This window comes from Ascaphus truei, chromosome 2, assembly GCF_040206685.1.
Source record: "Ascaphus truei isolate aAscTru1 chromosome 2, aAscTru1.hap1, whole genome shotgun sequence".
Taxonomy (NCBI): Eukaryota; Metazoa; Chordata; class Amphibia; order Anura; family Ascaphidae; genus Ascaphus; species Ascaphus truei.
The window spans coordinates 485,166,621-485,182,415 of NC_134484.1; the positions used below are offsets into that span (position 1 = coordinate 485,166,621).

Here is a 15,795-nt window from a genome sequence, read left to right on the forward strand (position 1 = left end):
CGGCACAGAGTATATCACCAGACGTCACCACACACGGGCACAGAGTATATCACCAGACGTCACTACACACGGGCACAGAGTACATCACCAGACGTCGCTACACACACGGGTACAGAGTATATCACCAGACGTCACTACACACACAGCACAGAGTATATCACCAGACGTCACTACACACACGGGCACAGAGTATATCACCAGAGCTCACTACACACACGGGCACAGAGTATATCACCAGACGTCACTACACACACAGCACAGAGTATATCACCAGACGTCACTACACACACGGGCACAGAGTATATCACCAGAGGGCACTACACACACGGGTACAGAGTATATCACCATATGTCACTACACACACAGCACAGAGTATATAACCAGGCCTCACTACACAGACGGCACAGAGTATATCACCAGACGTCACTACACACACAGGCACAGAGTATATCACCAGAGGGCACTACACACACGGGTACAGAGTATATCACCAGATGTCACTACACGCACAGCACAGAGTATATAACCAGGCCTCACTACACACACAGCACAGAGTATATCACCAGACCGCACTATATACGGTGGGAGATGGGGGTGAGATTGTCACTATGTTTCTCACCAGCCCACAGCCAGCACCATGTGCAGCTCTCACCAGTGGGCGCTCACCGCACCTTGCTTGGGAGCCCACCAGGGGTCACTGTTCCATATGAGCTCAGGAGAAGGTGGTTAGAGGCGCTCTGGCCTTCCCTCTTCCCTCTCTATAGTCGCGCTGCTGCAGCCGGATGTCCTGGTGTGTGAGGTTTGATTCCGGCAGGAAACACTGACCCTGAGCACAGACTGTCCCACATCCTGAGGGGGGAATCCAGGTCACTCCCACAGGGAAGGACTGAGAGATCACAGGGGCTCCCCCACCCTCCATAGGAAGTACACACACAGTGAGGGGGGGATAAAGTGCACATCTCAGGCACTGAGGGGGGGACACACTGAGGAATAGGCTCTGCAGCCTCTAAGTCCCTTTTCCTGTGTCCCCTCACATTGCCCACCCCCTGCTGCACAGAGATCTTCAGCCTGTGTTATTGGGTAAGTGCTTTCCTCCTCCTCCCTTCCCCTCCCTTGTGTGACCTGTGCACATTATCCCAGTGCTGCTCTGAGCTTCCTTACACACAGGAGCCTGAGAGGTTGAGCCTCTGATAGTGAGGGGGAGCCTCTGGCACTGGGGGGGTTACTCCTCCTGTATCACAGGGACTGGGAGATAATGGGGGTTATTTTACATTGGGAATTAACATTAGGGATCAGTGAGGATAAGATTGGGAAAGTTATTAAATAGAGTTAGAAAGTAATTAGATTGAGGGAGTATTGGTTGGAGTTTAACTCCTTCATTACCACAGGGGCAGCACCATGTGTGTGTTATGGGCTATAGCTTCTCTATACACGATACATAAAGCTTGGCCCCCTGCAGACGCACTAACCTGAACGCCCTCCTACTGTCTCTGTACGTTCTCCCCGCCAATTAGATTGTAAGCTCCCCGGAGCAGGGACTCCTCTTCCGAAATGTTACATTTATGTCTGAAGCGATTATTCCCATGAACTGTTATTTGTATTATTTGTTATTTATGATTGTCACATGTATTACTAATGTTAAGCGCTATGTACACTAATGGTGCTATATAAATAAAAACATACATACATACAATTGCTGTTGGTATGTACATACTAACTCATTTTGAATGACATCTTAAGAATGTTTATATAATTATTTCACATAACTCTGCTTAGAATATATGTATATATATATATATATATATATATATATATATATATATATATGTATATATATATATATATATGTGTGTGTGTATAACGGGTGTTCCCTGTGAACACAGACTCTACTGATGCTGTATATTACCTGTGTGGCCCTCAGGAGCCTAAGCCTCCGCTCGGGGAGCCTGGGGTACATATATATCTCTATCTCGTGGTGCAACGCCTCCACCTGGGAGGGATCCCGACAGGGCGGGAGGGGCCCCTCAGGGCCCCTCACAAGACTCAAACCAATGACAGCCACTTGGTTTGAATAAACAAAAGTATCCTTTACTGAACATGCATATATTCCTTATACTCTATAAGTCCCAATGTCATTCACTCCCACTTCTTAGTGTATACCCCTTGCCCACTACCGTGTACCCCCACACCGTGTCCACAGTATAACACCCTTGTCCCGTGGGCAACGCTGCCACTATGTGTGAGTACTCTGTAGGTGGTGCTCGTGAGTAACAATACCTGCCCAGTGCGAGGGCACCTGGGCGTTCAAAAGATCTTCAAAAAGGGTCGGACGACCTCCTGGTTCCACCAGTGGGATGATCGGTCAGGGTCGTCCACCCTGGCTACAGTTCCGCTCTCTCTGCGGAGTAGGCCTGATCCCAGGCCTCTGGGTAGGAAGCGCAGCGTCCACTGTGTCCCTGACTGGCACTGTATATGCTAAAGGGGCAGGTTCCCTAACAGTCCCTGCAGTAACACAATCTACTGAGTGGCTCAGGTGCTAACTGGGGCCTAAGGGGCTGCTGGCCTAGTGCAGTGGGTCACTGACCCCTGCACCCTCACCCCCTTCCCTAGACTCTCCTGGCGCCGACTGACGTGTTTCCCAGCGCGCAAAATGTATCAATCCCTAAGAGCAGGGAGATACTGCAGCCCTATTGGCTCCCTGGCATCATGTGGGGCGCTCCTGAGGCTCATGTGACATGTAGTCCCTGCCCATAGCTTCTCCTGATTGATGGGGGGTTCACGCGCTATAACTGCGCATGCGCGAGCTAGCCGAAGGCCTCCGCAACTACTGCCCTCACTGCGCATGCACCAGGCAAAAGAAGATGGCGGCGCCCTGCAATGGGAGCCGCCGGGAGTACCTGGCTACGTGATCGCCGCCACACCAGCAACCGCCCGCACCCACTCTTGCTGCCAGCTGATGGGTCAGTCGCTGTGTTCGGAGGCAACCGCCGCCAAGGTGAGGGGGTACTGGAAAGCCCAAGGGGACCAGGATATATATATATATATATATATATATATATATATATATATATATATATATATATATGTATATGTCCATTATTACATGGAAAACCCTTAAGCCAATGCTTGCTGCTTTAAACACAGCTTTTAAACATAGCCTGGGATGAGGTGCAAAGCCAATAAACCCACTCACAGACAGACTGTCTTATTGTGTTTACAATGCTTGTATTATACGTGTGGATACGTTCCACAGATATAACACAGAGAATAGAGCTTTTGATTCAGTATCAGAATATAACTATTCCTCTGGAAATTATCTGGGTTGGGAAGCGGTGATCCCGTCATAATAGGACGGGCTGATAAGGGTGTGAGCAGGTCAGAAGTCTGTGTCCTACCTTCAGATGGGCAGAGCCTATTCCCTCATGTCATGTGCTGACATTGAGAGACCAGGGGAAAATAAATAATCAGTGAGTAAAATGTCAGTGTTTCCCCAGGCATTCCTTTATATAAGCATGTCCTGCCAGGTACAAATGTGCTGAATGTGAGAAACTGGAGGTGATCGAGGAACAAATTAATGAGGGTGTGAGGGATCAAACCCCCCTATTTATTATGGTGGGGTAAGGTGAGGGGGAGTTACTGCACTGGTTCCTCTGCATTACCCACTTCTCACCGTATGAAATAGGAAAGTGAGACTGTGTCAGTATGGAGCAGAACTGCTGGACCTGAGAGAGTATCGGGAGCATTTATCAAAGTCTCACTCATGTACTGTATCTGCTTTTTATTCATACTATGGAACTGTACAGTATGTTACTATGTTACACTATGGGGACTTTACTGGTCTCTTGGCTGCTAATCTCTGACTCTCTTTATACTTTTCTAGATGGTTGTGTTGTGACACAATCCTGAGCCATTAAAGTTTTGCACCTCTAGAGCAGCACTGTCCACTGCCAGCACCTCCCAGAGGACCACTGCCCACTGCCAGCACCTCCAGAGCAGCACTGCCCACTGCCAGCACCTCCAGAGCAGCACTGCCCACTGCCAGCACCTCCCAGAGGACCACTGCCCACTGCCAGCACCTCCAGAGCAGCACTGCCCACTGCCAGCACCTACCAGAGCACCACTGCCAGCACCTCCAGAGGACCACTGCCCACTGCCAGCATGGATCCACGCTTGTCAAGTGAGTAGATTAGATATTTTAGTGTCTTTGGAATATGCAAGGGGGGAATATCTGATTATTTTGCAGTTATGTGAGTCAAACACCCAAACTAATCTTGTTTGCTTATAGAACCACCAGCAGGTAAGAAGATAATATATCTTCACCTCTGTCATGTTCTGCCAGAAAGGCTAGTAATACATTTCTAATTTAAAAAAAATGATTTATCTAAGGTTATATTGGGAATATTATTGTTATTGAGGTTTGAACATTGGTAGCTCCAAATCTTTTCAGCACTCGGGGGTAAAAACTTCTTCAGCAGTCAAAGGGTTAATAACAATGTAAATTAAATCACTTCACCCCATAGGAATCAGTATAGAGTATTTCTGTGTACTGATATCACAGTATATATCACATTTGCTCGCTCCCTTTCATATATCTCCATCTCTCCTTCCTTCACTGCTTCTCAGTTCACATGAACTCCTTTCTTACCTGCGCCCTCTGACACCACACAGCTATACCCCCAGCAATAAAGCACACCCCTACAAATCATCCTCACACATTATCTTTCTATCCATGCTTCTTCTCCTTGCTTCTGGGGATATCTCTCCCAATCCTGGTCCCTGCCTTATTCCTACATGCGCTCGTCCTCGCCTGCCAATTGCAACCTCTTCTTCTTCTGGTGTCAACCCCTCCAACCTTATACCCATCCCCTGCCACCCTCCCTCCTCTCTCCCTTTCTCCTGTGCCCTTTGGAATGCTCGCTCCCGTTCTAACAAGTTCCTTTCTGTGCATGACTTTTTTCTCTCTCGCTCTCTGCTCTTATTTGCTATAACTGAGACCTGGCTCACCCAGTCTGACTCTGCTCTGTAATATTCCAATTCTGTTTTATATACAGGCACATTCTAAAACCCAACACATATAGATTAAGTAACCTCCGGTCAGCACCCCCAGAGCAGCACTGCCCACTGCCAGCACCTCCAGAGGCCCACTGCCCACTGCCAGCACCTCCAGAGCAGCACTGCTCACTGCCAGCACATCCAGAGCAGCACTGCTCACTGCCAGTACCTCCAGAGGACCACGGCCCACTGCCAGCACATCCAGAGCAGCGCTGCCCACTGCCAGCTCCTCCCAGAGCAGCGCTGCCCACTGCCAGCACCTCCCAGAGCAGCACTGCCCACTGCCAGCACCTCCAGAGCAGCACTGCCCACTGCCCGCACCTCACAGAGCAGCGCTGCCCACTGCCAGCACCTCCAGAGCAGCACTGCTCACTGCCAGCACCTCCAGAGCAGCACTGCCCACTGCCAGCACCTCCAGAGCAGTACTGCCCACTGCCAGCACCTCCAGAGCAGCACTGCCCACTGCCAGCACCTCCAGAGCAGCACTGCTCACTGCCAGCACCTCCAGAGCAGCACTGCTCACTGCCAGCACCTCCCAGAGCAGCGCTGCTCACTGCCAGCACCTCCCAGAGCAGCGCTGCTCACTGCCAGCACCTCCCAGAGCAGCACTGCCCACTGCCAGCACCTCCAGAGCAGCACTGCCAGCACCTCCAGAGCAGCACTGCCCACTGCCAGCACCTCCCAGAGCAGCACTGCCCACTGCCAGCACCTCGCAGAGCAGCGCTGCCCACTGCCAGCACCTCCAGAGCAGCGCTGTCCACTGCCAGCACCTCCCAGAGCAGTACTGCCCACTGCCAGCACCTCCCAGAGCAGCACTGTCCACTGCCAGCATGGATCCACACCTGTTAAGTTAGTAGAGCAGATATTTTGGTGTCTTTGAAATCTGCAATGTGGGAATATATGATTATTTGGCAGTTATGCGAGTCAAACACCCAAACTGATCTATTAGTATTCTTCTAGAACCACCAGCAGGTAAGAAGATTATATATCTTCACCTCTGTCATGTTCTGCCAGAAGGGCTAGTAATACATTTTTTTACAGGAGGTATTATATTATACCAATATCAGAGGAGGTGAAATCACAAGAAGCGCCCCCACTCCCAGCTTTATATGATGGATTTTCCTTTGCTTGTGTGCTTTGCTTTGCTTGCTTTTGTTATTGCCAGGTTTCCCAGTGGATGTACCGGAGAGGTTAGAGATCAAATCAGAGAAAGAAGAGGCGAACACTGAGGAACATGTGACCCCAATAAAGGAAGAAATAGATGCATTTCCTGTTTGTGGTAAGTACCCTTACATCCTCACTTGTCTTTATTCAGTATGTTTAAAAATGGACTGAAATGTGTACAATATTTTGGGAAATAATATTAAAGCGTGCATACAATTATAAGATACCTATCCTAATGAAAAAAATCATTTGTCTAAGGTTATATTGGGAATATTATTGTTATTGAGGTTTGAACATTGGTAGCTCCAAAATGTTTTCAGCACTCGGGGTAAAAACTTCTTCAACAGTCAAAGGGTTAATAACAAAGTAAAATCAATCACTTCACCTCTCCCAATAGGGATCAGTATAGAGTATTTCTGTATACTGATATCACAAGAAGCGCCCCCACTCCCAGCTTTACATGATGGATTTCCCTTTTCTTATTGCCAGGTTTCCCAGTGGTTGTACCGGAGAGGTTAGAGATTAAGTCAGAGAAAGAAGAACCGAACACAGAGGAACATCTGACCCCAATAAAGGAAGAAATAGATGCATTTCCTGTCTCTAGTGAGTACCTTTTCTCCTATGTCTGCACAAAGGGATGTTATCTTGTAACCACCAGAGCAGCGCTGCCCACTGCCAGCACCTCCAGAGCAGCGCTGCCCACTGCCAGCACCTCCAGAGCAGCGCTGCCCACTGCCAGCACCTCCAGAGCAGCACTGCCCACTGCCAGCACCTCCAGAGCAGTGCTGCCCACTGCCAGCACCTCCCAGAGCAGCACTGCCCACTGCCAGCACCTCCAGAGCAGCGCTGCCCACTGCTGGCAGCCCCAGAGCAGCACTGCCCACTGCCAGCACCTCCAGAGCAGCACTGCCCACTGCTGGCACCCCCAGAGCAGCACTGCCCACTCCCAGCACCTCCCAGAGCAGCACTGCCCACTCCCAGCACCTCCCAGAGCAGCACTGCCCACTGCCAGCATGGATCCACGCTTGTTAAGTGAGTAGAGGAGATATTTTAGTGTCTTTGGAATATGCAAGGGGGGGAATATCTGATTATTTGGCTATTATGCGAGTCAAACACCCAAACTCATTTTCTAATAGAACCACCAGCAGGTAAGGAGATAATATATCTTCAACTTTAAGTCATTTTCTGCCGGAATAGTAATTATTTCTAATTATAATATATATATATATATATATATATATATATATATATATAATATAATATAATATACGGCTAGTAATACATTTCAAATAAAAATATGTGACTAAGGTTATATTGGGAATAATATTGTTATTGAGGTTTGAACATTGGTAGCTCAAATGTTTCAGCACTCGGGGCTAAAAACTTCTTCAGCACTCAAAGAGTTAATAAAGTAAAATCAATCCGTTCACCCCTCCCCCATAGGAATCAGTATAGAGTATTTCTGTATACTGATATCACAAGAAGCGCCCCCACTCCCAGCTTTACATGATGGGTTTTCTTATTGCCAGGTGTCCCAGTGGATGTACCGGAGAGTTTAGAGATTAAGTCAGAGAAAGAAGAACCGAACGCTGAGGAACATCTGACCCCAATAAAGAGTGAAACTGTTCCATTTCCTGTCTCTGGTGAGTACCTTTTCCCCTTTGTCTGCACAAAGGGGTGTTATCTTGTTACAAGACACATGGTCACATTTAGTGAATATTCATGGTTAATTGCCTCTCATAGGAAGTCCCCAGGCCTGCTGGGTGTTCTGGGACAAGCCACATGCAGCAGAGTTAGAAGTGCAATATGGGTCTCAAACACGTATAAAGGTTGGAAATGCAGAGTTATGGGTATCTGACCATCAATAGATACGATAAAACGCATTTGGGAAAACAAATTCAAGGGACCCTTCCCTAACTAACCTGGTTCCCCAGCTTAAACAATACCCTCTCATTAAGGGTCATTAGATACGCAATAATAGCCACAGTCTTTAGACATAGCTTAACTGATAGATGGGGACAGCGTCCCAAGAGTCCAGGCAATTCTTCCGGACAGTGAAAGTCATGATGGGGGCGTCCTCCCCGAACTGCATACAGGGGAGCAGCGTGCCCCCAGCCTCCAGGCTCTAGGAGAAAAAATGAAGCAGCAAACCTAGCTGTCATAAATACCTGTTCCTTAGTTTGGGTAGCAGGTGAGGGAGAACTAGATGATTTAACTGCCGAGTTTTCATCCCTCTGTAGGCAGCCTGTAGGACGATAGTTGTGACGCGTATACGCCGATAATTTTCTCTTTCTTCTTCCGTGGATAAGAGCTTTGCGGTGCTTCTGAATCATTTAGGATAGTAGAACAGAGTTCAACAATAGTGCTCAAATGTCTATAGGTAATCAGTCTTGACAAAATCAACAATGGTTTCTTGATTGAAGAAAGAAATCAGACAGGCAAAGTAACAATAAGGTGAGTGTTAGGTATATAGGTGGGCGTAATGCATAGACATATATCTGATGTCCTGGTTAGTGTTGTAAATGGAGAATGATTAGCTCCAACACATCACTGCCAATAAGGACAATGTCACAAACGCTTGCAATCACCTTTTGGTATACCTCCCAATATAAAAAATGGTTTAAACTCACATAGGAAATGCCTGTATTCTTCTGATGGGCGTGCCTCTGTATTAGACAGTAGATCAATGGAGATTCCACACGAAGCGGTGAGGCAGAGCACAGCTGTTCAATGAGGATATATCAGGATCACAGCAGCAAGGTAAAAAACTTCTTTATTGAAACACCATGGTGCAGACAGGAATGGAGGGTAGCTCTTACGCGTTTCACGCCTGTACGGCGCTTTGTCAGAGACGTGAAACGCGTAAGAGCTATCCTCCATTCCTGTCTGCACCATGGTGTTTCAATAAAGAAGTTTTTTACCTTGCTGCTGTGATCCTGATATATCCTCATTGAAGGCTGTGCTCTGCCTCACCGCTTCGTGTGGAATCTCCATTGATCTTCTGAATCATTTGAATGCTTTTCTCCCTTTTCAATATGTTTAGTCCACTTGTGAGAGAATCCTGTTCCTTGCGTACATCTCGCAATTCTGCTCTCAGAGCCTCCATCTCTTCCTGGCGCTGGCTCTGTGTGCATGAACGCATCCCTCATTACGTTTAGGAACTCTGCCTTCATTACGTCTAGCGCCTCTACAAATCCCGTTGCTAGGGTCCCATCAGCTTGTCTTTCCCAGGTTTTTTTCTCCTGGTCTTCCCGACTGTTGGGGATGGAGCAGCGTCTGCTCCTCTATTTCATTCTTCAGTTTCTGGACCTTCTCGTGCTCCCTCTCATACTGCTCTGCGGGGACACACTGGGTACTCAGACGCTCATTCCTGAAAGAACACCACTTTATGTGGTCAGACACATGATGCATTAAACACATTTTTTCCTCCATTTTTGCACTTTCAGGTGTATTCTTCACCCTGACCTCTGGGGGTGCTATTGCGTCCCTGTGTATGCTGTATGCAGAACTGGTAGTCATACACAGTAGGACAGACTTTACTCAGAGTCTGTACTTTACTTTGGATGGGCGGCCATTTTAAACCCCCGCATTTATTTGCAAACCCACTGAGATTGGTGTTGTAGCCACAGGGTTATAATATACACCAAATAAACTGGGTTGAATTGAATACGACTGTGATATAATAAAGAGATTTTTATTCCTTAAAAGACAGGTGGACACACAATGTTGGACAAATAACAAACGGAATATATACACTTAGGGAAGGGCCAATGAAATAACCAGGATTCAGGTTAGCAGTTCATCAGGCATCAGGTATCATTCAGGTAGAATCACGAAGAACACTGGGCATAGAGCTTACAATCGTTTATATGTGGTTTGGGCTCCATCCCTATGTGACGGAAGCTTGTCCAGGGTTATAATAATACACACACATAAAAATATCACTGGGTTGAATCGAATACGGCTAAGATATGATAAATTAAGTTTATTCCTTGAAAAAGGTGAACACACAAGATTATACAAATTACATAGAGAATATGGACACTTATGTTAGATGGGGCAATGAAGTAATCTGGATCTGGATTAGCAATTCATTCATCAACACAGGATAAAAAACGAAGAAATGATCGAAGACAATGGGCATAGAGCTTACAATCAGTTATATAGGACTTAAGCCCTATACCATAGCATTGGGGGCCAGGTATTGGTTATCAATTACCTCTACCCAATTACCCTTTGCCACCTCAAGTAGGAAGCAAAGGAATACCTGCCTCCAGGGGTGGGCATTATTCTAATCAGGGGCTCATTTCCCTAGCCCTCTTCCCACCAGACCAGTGTCCCCTAGTCTGCTTTGGGCAGGAAAACCTTTGTCTGTGTCAGGGTCGCCTAGACCTCCTGCCTAGCCATAGTTCTTCTTTGTCCACTGGGTGTGCTGCTGTCTTCTGGTTCCTCTGTCTGCCTGTCTATCTTCTTTTTGCTCCTCTCTCTGTTTTATAGCTCGGCTTCCTGTTTGTTCCCTTGCCTTTGTTTCAAGTCAGACTCCTATGCACATGCCTCTGTCTTTGATCCTGACCTGTTCCTGTATATTGATTCTGTTCTTAGTAAAGGCCCTTGCTGGTAATCTGGCTTGTCCCTGTTTATTGCCTGGTCTCAGTCCCTGCTCCCCTGTCCTGTTCCAGTCTCCTCGTTGCTGACCTCTGCTTGTTACCTGACTACACTGTCTGCCGCCTGCCTCGAACCCCTGCTTGTCACCCGACTGCGCTGTCTGCCGCCTGCCTCGGACCCTCTGATTGTGACCCCTACTACGCTCCTGCTGTTTCGGCCACCGAGATCCTACCCGCCACAGGAGTCTCCCGTGACAGTCTGAAGGTGTGATGTATAACACCTACAGAACAACTCAGGTCCTGCTCTACTCCGCCCCAGCATATACAATCAGGGTGGGGGAGCCTTTGACCAGGGGGCCTGTTGTAGACCTACAATCGCCCCCTGAACATTAACATACCGCAGAGCCAGTATCCTTCCTGGGCTTTTATGCCAGACACCAAATACAGTACATTTCCACAATTATATTTATATTAAAATAATCCGTTCGGCTGGGCCGAGCGGGCTACAAATTGCCATATCCTCATGCCGGAGGGGATTCTACACGGTGGCCAATTTTCAGCTCGCTGGGACCCACCGAACCGGAGTTACAGAAATACACCTTAAATGCACATTTACAGAAATTGCATTTTTCTGCCATTGATGTCAATGGCAGAAACCCAAATTAAACAACCTGACCGTCCTGTTCCTCAGAGATGGTCGGTATTTGCCATGCAGTCATGCCGGAACGAGGACTACATGGTGGCCAAATCCCAGCTCTCTATTCCGCACAGAACCGGAGTTATGGACTTCAGTTTTTTTCAGTTTTTAACTTAGCCGTTTACCTTGCGGCTTCTACTTCCATTGGAATCTATAGGGCCTCTGCTACTATTGGAGTCAATGGGCAACTCACACTTTTCACAGTTAACCCTACTCCGTTTGGTTGAGGGGAGAGGGCTGGAAATTGCCATGCAGTCATGCCGGAACAGTGATTATATTCTGGCTAAATCCCAGCTCTCTAGTCCCCACGGAACCAGAGTTATGAGTTTTCAGTTTACACCGTTTCATACTTAGTGTTTAAAAGCCACGCGGCTTCCCTCCACCATTGCGGTCAACGGTAGGACTCATGGCCGGCGCGACCCTTTCTCGTCGCCATTAATTGTCGGACCCGATTGGGGTCGAGTGAGGGGCTAGGGGCAAAAAGAATTTTATTTCGGAATGCCGTAGAACAAAAGTTTCCCATGCTAATTGGTGGTGAACTTGACCGAAGCTATGTTCCCACGCCAATTGTGTGATAAAAGCTCCTCATTGACATTGTATCCGCTTCTGCGGTTTTGCGGTCTGGCTGGCTGCCAGCTCGTTCCTGGAGGTCGGCTTCGAGGAATCCCATTGAAATACATTACTCCTGTCACTTTCAATCGGGAAGCTCCGCTGCTCCTCTCGGGCGCCACCTGCAGGTCTTCTATGATATCGGGCCCAAACCACTGAAATTTCCATTAACTTGCATGGGGCTTCAATGGCGGCCTTTAGACAGGCTGCAAAATTGAGCCTGAAAAGGCAGGAAAGGGGTCAAAGGGCCATAAACCTGCAAATGCAATTAACACTTTCCCTCCCGGCCGGATCCCAGTGTATGTGGTTGATGCATACACTGTACAGGTACAAACACCAATAATTGTACCAACATATACATCTAGCAATTGGAACCCATTTAACCATGAGTCAGGGGAATAAGAATACATGAAATCCCTTTAATTGTGGGAACCGGATAACCAAGGGACATACCTTCTGGTTAAGAAGCAGGGGAACATATGTATTATCGGTACATTTCAGGTTAACCCCTCACTTCCCAGACGGTGGGAGGGGTGCCTAATGGGGGTGACCCCTTTATTACTCGCTTGGCACCCCTCACCCATCACACCCTAACATTGGGACTCGGGTACTGGATGACAATTATCTGGACCAATTACCTTTTGCTAATGTGGAAAGCACTCTGGTACCTGCCCCAGGTAGCTGGTACATGCGCACATCACTCTGGCCAGAGACCCATTTTCAGCACCCCACTCTAATAAGCTGGCGACTTAAAGTCTGCCTTTTGGGTATCTGGCCCGGGAAACTCTGTCCAGGGGTGTGAAGTATAGCACTTACTACAAGTACCCACGTCCTGCTCTTCTCCGCCCTAGAATACTTAATCAGGGTGGGGGAGCCTTTGATCAGTGGTCGTTCTGTAGGCACACTGTCGCCCCCTGACCATTAACATTCCTTAAAGGCTATTAACTTTCGCGGCTTACTGTAGGCATAAAATACATTGAACTTACAATATTTTATATACATAAAAATATTCCGTTCGGTTGGGCCGAGTGGGCTAAAACTTGCCATGCCCTCATGCCGGAGGGGACTCTCCATGGTGGCCAAGTTTCAGCTCGCTGTGACCCACCGAACCGGAGATACAGTAATGGATTTTAAAACCGCATGTTGTACAGATTGCATTTCTCCGCCATTGGAGTCAATGGCAGAAACACAATTTTAAACAGTTAACCATACTCCGTTCGGTTGATCAGAGAGGGCTGGAAATTGCCATGCAATCATGCCGGAGCGGTGACTGCATGGTGGCCAGATCCCAGCCCTCTAGTCCTTACCGAACCAGAGATAATGGTTTCAGGTTTTTACACTTTCGCACTTCGCGTTTTAAAACCTAGTGGCTTTTCTTCGCCATTGTGGTCAATGGCGGCGACCCTTGTGGCGGCGGCGACCCTTTCTCGTGGCCCTTGCCCGTCGGAGCCTGTTGGGGTCCAGTAAGGGGGTTCCCATGAGCTAGGGGCAAAAAGAATTGGACTGCTAGCTGCCCCAGAAGCAAAGTTAGGATTTTATTATGTTTGAACTTGACCGTGAGCAAGTTCCCACGGTAATTTATGAATCAAAGCTCTTTCTTTGAGGTTGTAAATATTTTCGGATACTGCGGTTTGGCCGGCAGCCAACTCAGTTCCTGGAGAGCGGACTCAAGGTATTTCCCATTGAAATGCATTACGCTGTTTATTTCAATGGGGAAGCGCCACTCTTCCTCTCGGGCCCCATCTGCTGGTCTTTCTTGATATAGGGCCAAAAACCTTGAAATCTCCATAGACTTTCATGGAGCTCCAATGGCGACCTATGGGACAGGATACAAGAAGGACTTCGGCGCAACTGCGCATGTCTGATTCAATAAAGCTCCCGGATGTTCTTCAAACAACTTTATTTGAACAATAACACACAAGGGCTACACCGCAATCTCCCCCTCTACGCGTCTCTCCGAGACGAAGCCCTATCTGTAAGGGTGAAACGCGTAGAGGGGGAGATTGCGGTGTAGCCCTTGTGTTTTATTGTTCGAATAAAGTTGTTTGAAGAACATCCGGGAGCTTTATTGAATCAGACATGCGCAGTTGCGCCGAAATCCTTCTTGTATCCTGATACTCCAGACGGCGGCACGCAGGAGCAGCTGAGGTGAGCGGGTCCCAGACCGGACATGCAGGTGAGGTAAGATCACAATTCCCCCTGCTCCGGTCAACTCCATGGCCACGCTGAGCTCCCTCGCACGCTGCCCCAGTGTTTGATTAATCATAGTGACCCAAATACACTGAAGCGCAGGACAGACCCCTTGGCTATTCGACCTATGGGACAGGGCTGCAAATGGGGATTAAAAAGGCGGGAAGGGGAACAAAGGGCCATAAACATGCAAACACAATTAACCCTTTTCCTCCCGACCTGATCCCAGTTTATGTGCTTGGTGCATACATTGTAAGGGTAAAAACACATGTAATCAGTGACATACATTTTGTACTGAGGTAGGGGCATAAAAACACACTTAACCATCATTATTATGGTTAACCCCTCGCCTCCCACACGAGGGTAGGGGTGGCCAGCTGGGGTGTAACCCCTTTATTACCGTGCCAGCCCCCCTTCCCTCGTCACAGCCATTCATTTCAATGGGGAGCTCCGCTCGTCCTCTCGGACTCCACCTGCTGTTCTTCCTCGGTATAGGGCCAAAAACCTTGCGATCTCCATAGACTTCTATGGAGCTCCAATGGCGACCTATGGGACAGGGCTGCAAACGGGAGGTAAAAAGGCGGGAAGGGGAACAAAGGGCCATAAACATACAAACACCGTTAACCCTTTCCCTCTTGACCTGATCCCAGTGTATTTGCTTGGTGCCTACACTGTAGGGGTAGAAACACATGTAACCAGTGAAATACATACAACCAAAGGGGGGAACACATATTGTACTGAGGCAGGGGAATAAAAACACATATAAGCATTATTACAGTTAACCCCTCGCCTCCCACATGATGGTAGGGGTGGCCAGCTGGGGTGTAACCCGTTTATTACCGGGCCAGCCCCCCTCCCTCGTCACAAGTGTCGACCCACATTCTCCACCCTTGCGTATCGCTGACGTCTGTCTGGACTCTTAGGGCTGGGACCTGCTGCGGGCGGCCGCAAGAGCGTTCCCCACCAGCAGGGGAATCCTCCCGAGCCAGTCCCACCTGGCTGCACAGCTCACTACACGCTGTGACGCGTCAGCCGCCAGGGGATTCAAGAGAATCCCCCCCCGCTCGCAAAAATGGTCCCTTTGTACCGGAAAAAGCCCCAAGTGCCTCTCCACGCGCCGCTTGTCTGCAGTGCGGGCGCGTAGTCTGAGGCAGCGGGGCCTTAGCCTTACCGACACAGTCTTCTAGGGTTTATTTAGAAAAACCACAAGAATAAGAGGTAGCAGTATAGTGCGTAACTCCAGGCTTCTGCCTGTTTTATTTCATCCCAGTGGGGGACTGCAGATTCAATAGATACATGTTGGAGGCACTCAGCCATTAACCTTCAGCGGTTTACTCATATTAGTGTCTTAACTCTATGCCCAGGACATACTTGAAAACGAGAGGTAACTCTCAATGTATTACTTCCTGGTAAAATGTTTTATAAATAAATAATAAATAAGTGACACTAAACATTTCAAACACAGTCACTTTAAGAAAC

The 15,795-nt window shown here is 48.1% G+C and overlaps 1 protein-coding gene across 1 annotated transcript in view; it reads left to right on the forward strand.

The window, feature by feature from the left end:
• Nucleotides 1-793: 793 nt before the first annotated feature.
• Nucleotides 794-15,795, forward strand: part of LOC142488052 (uncharacterized) — a 34,546-nt gene continuing 19,544 nt past the window's right edge. The window contains exons 1-5 of the mRNA XM_075588416.1: nt 794-1,080; nt 3,881-4,177; nt 6,218-6,331; nt 6,706-6,819; nt 7,746-7,859. Of these exons, the coding sequence (XP_075444531.1) occupies nt 4,159-4,177; nt 6,218-6,331; nt 6,706-6,819; nt 7,746-7,859 (361 nt within the window). The 5' untranslated portion in view covers nt 794-1,080; nt 3,881-4,158. The remainder of the gene's footprint in view (nt 1,081-3,880; nt 4,178-6,217; nt 6,332-6,705; nt 6,820-7,745; nt 7,860-15,795) is intronic.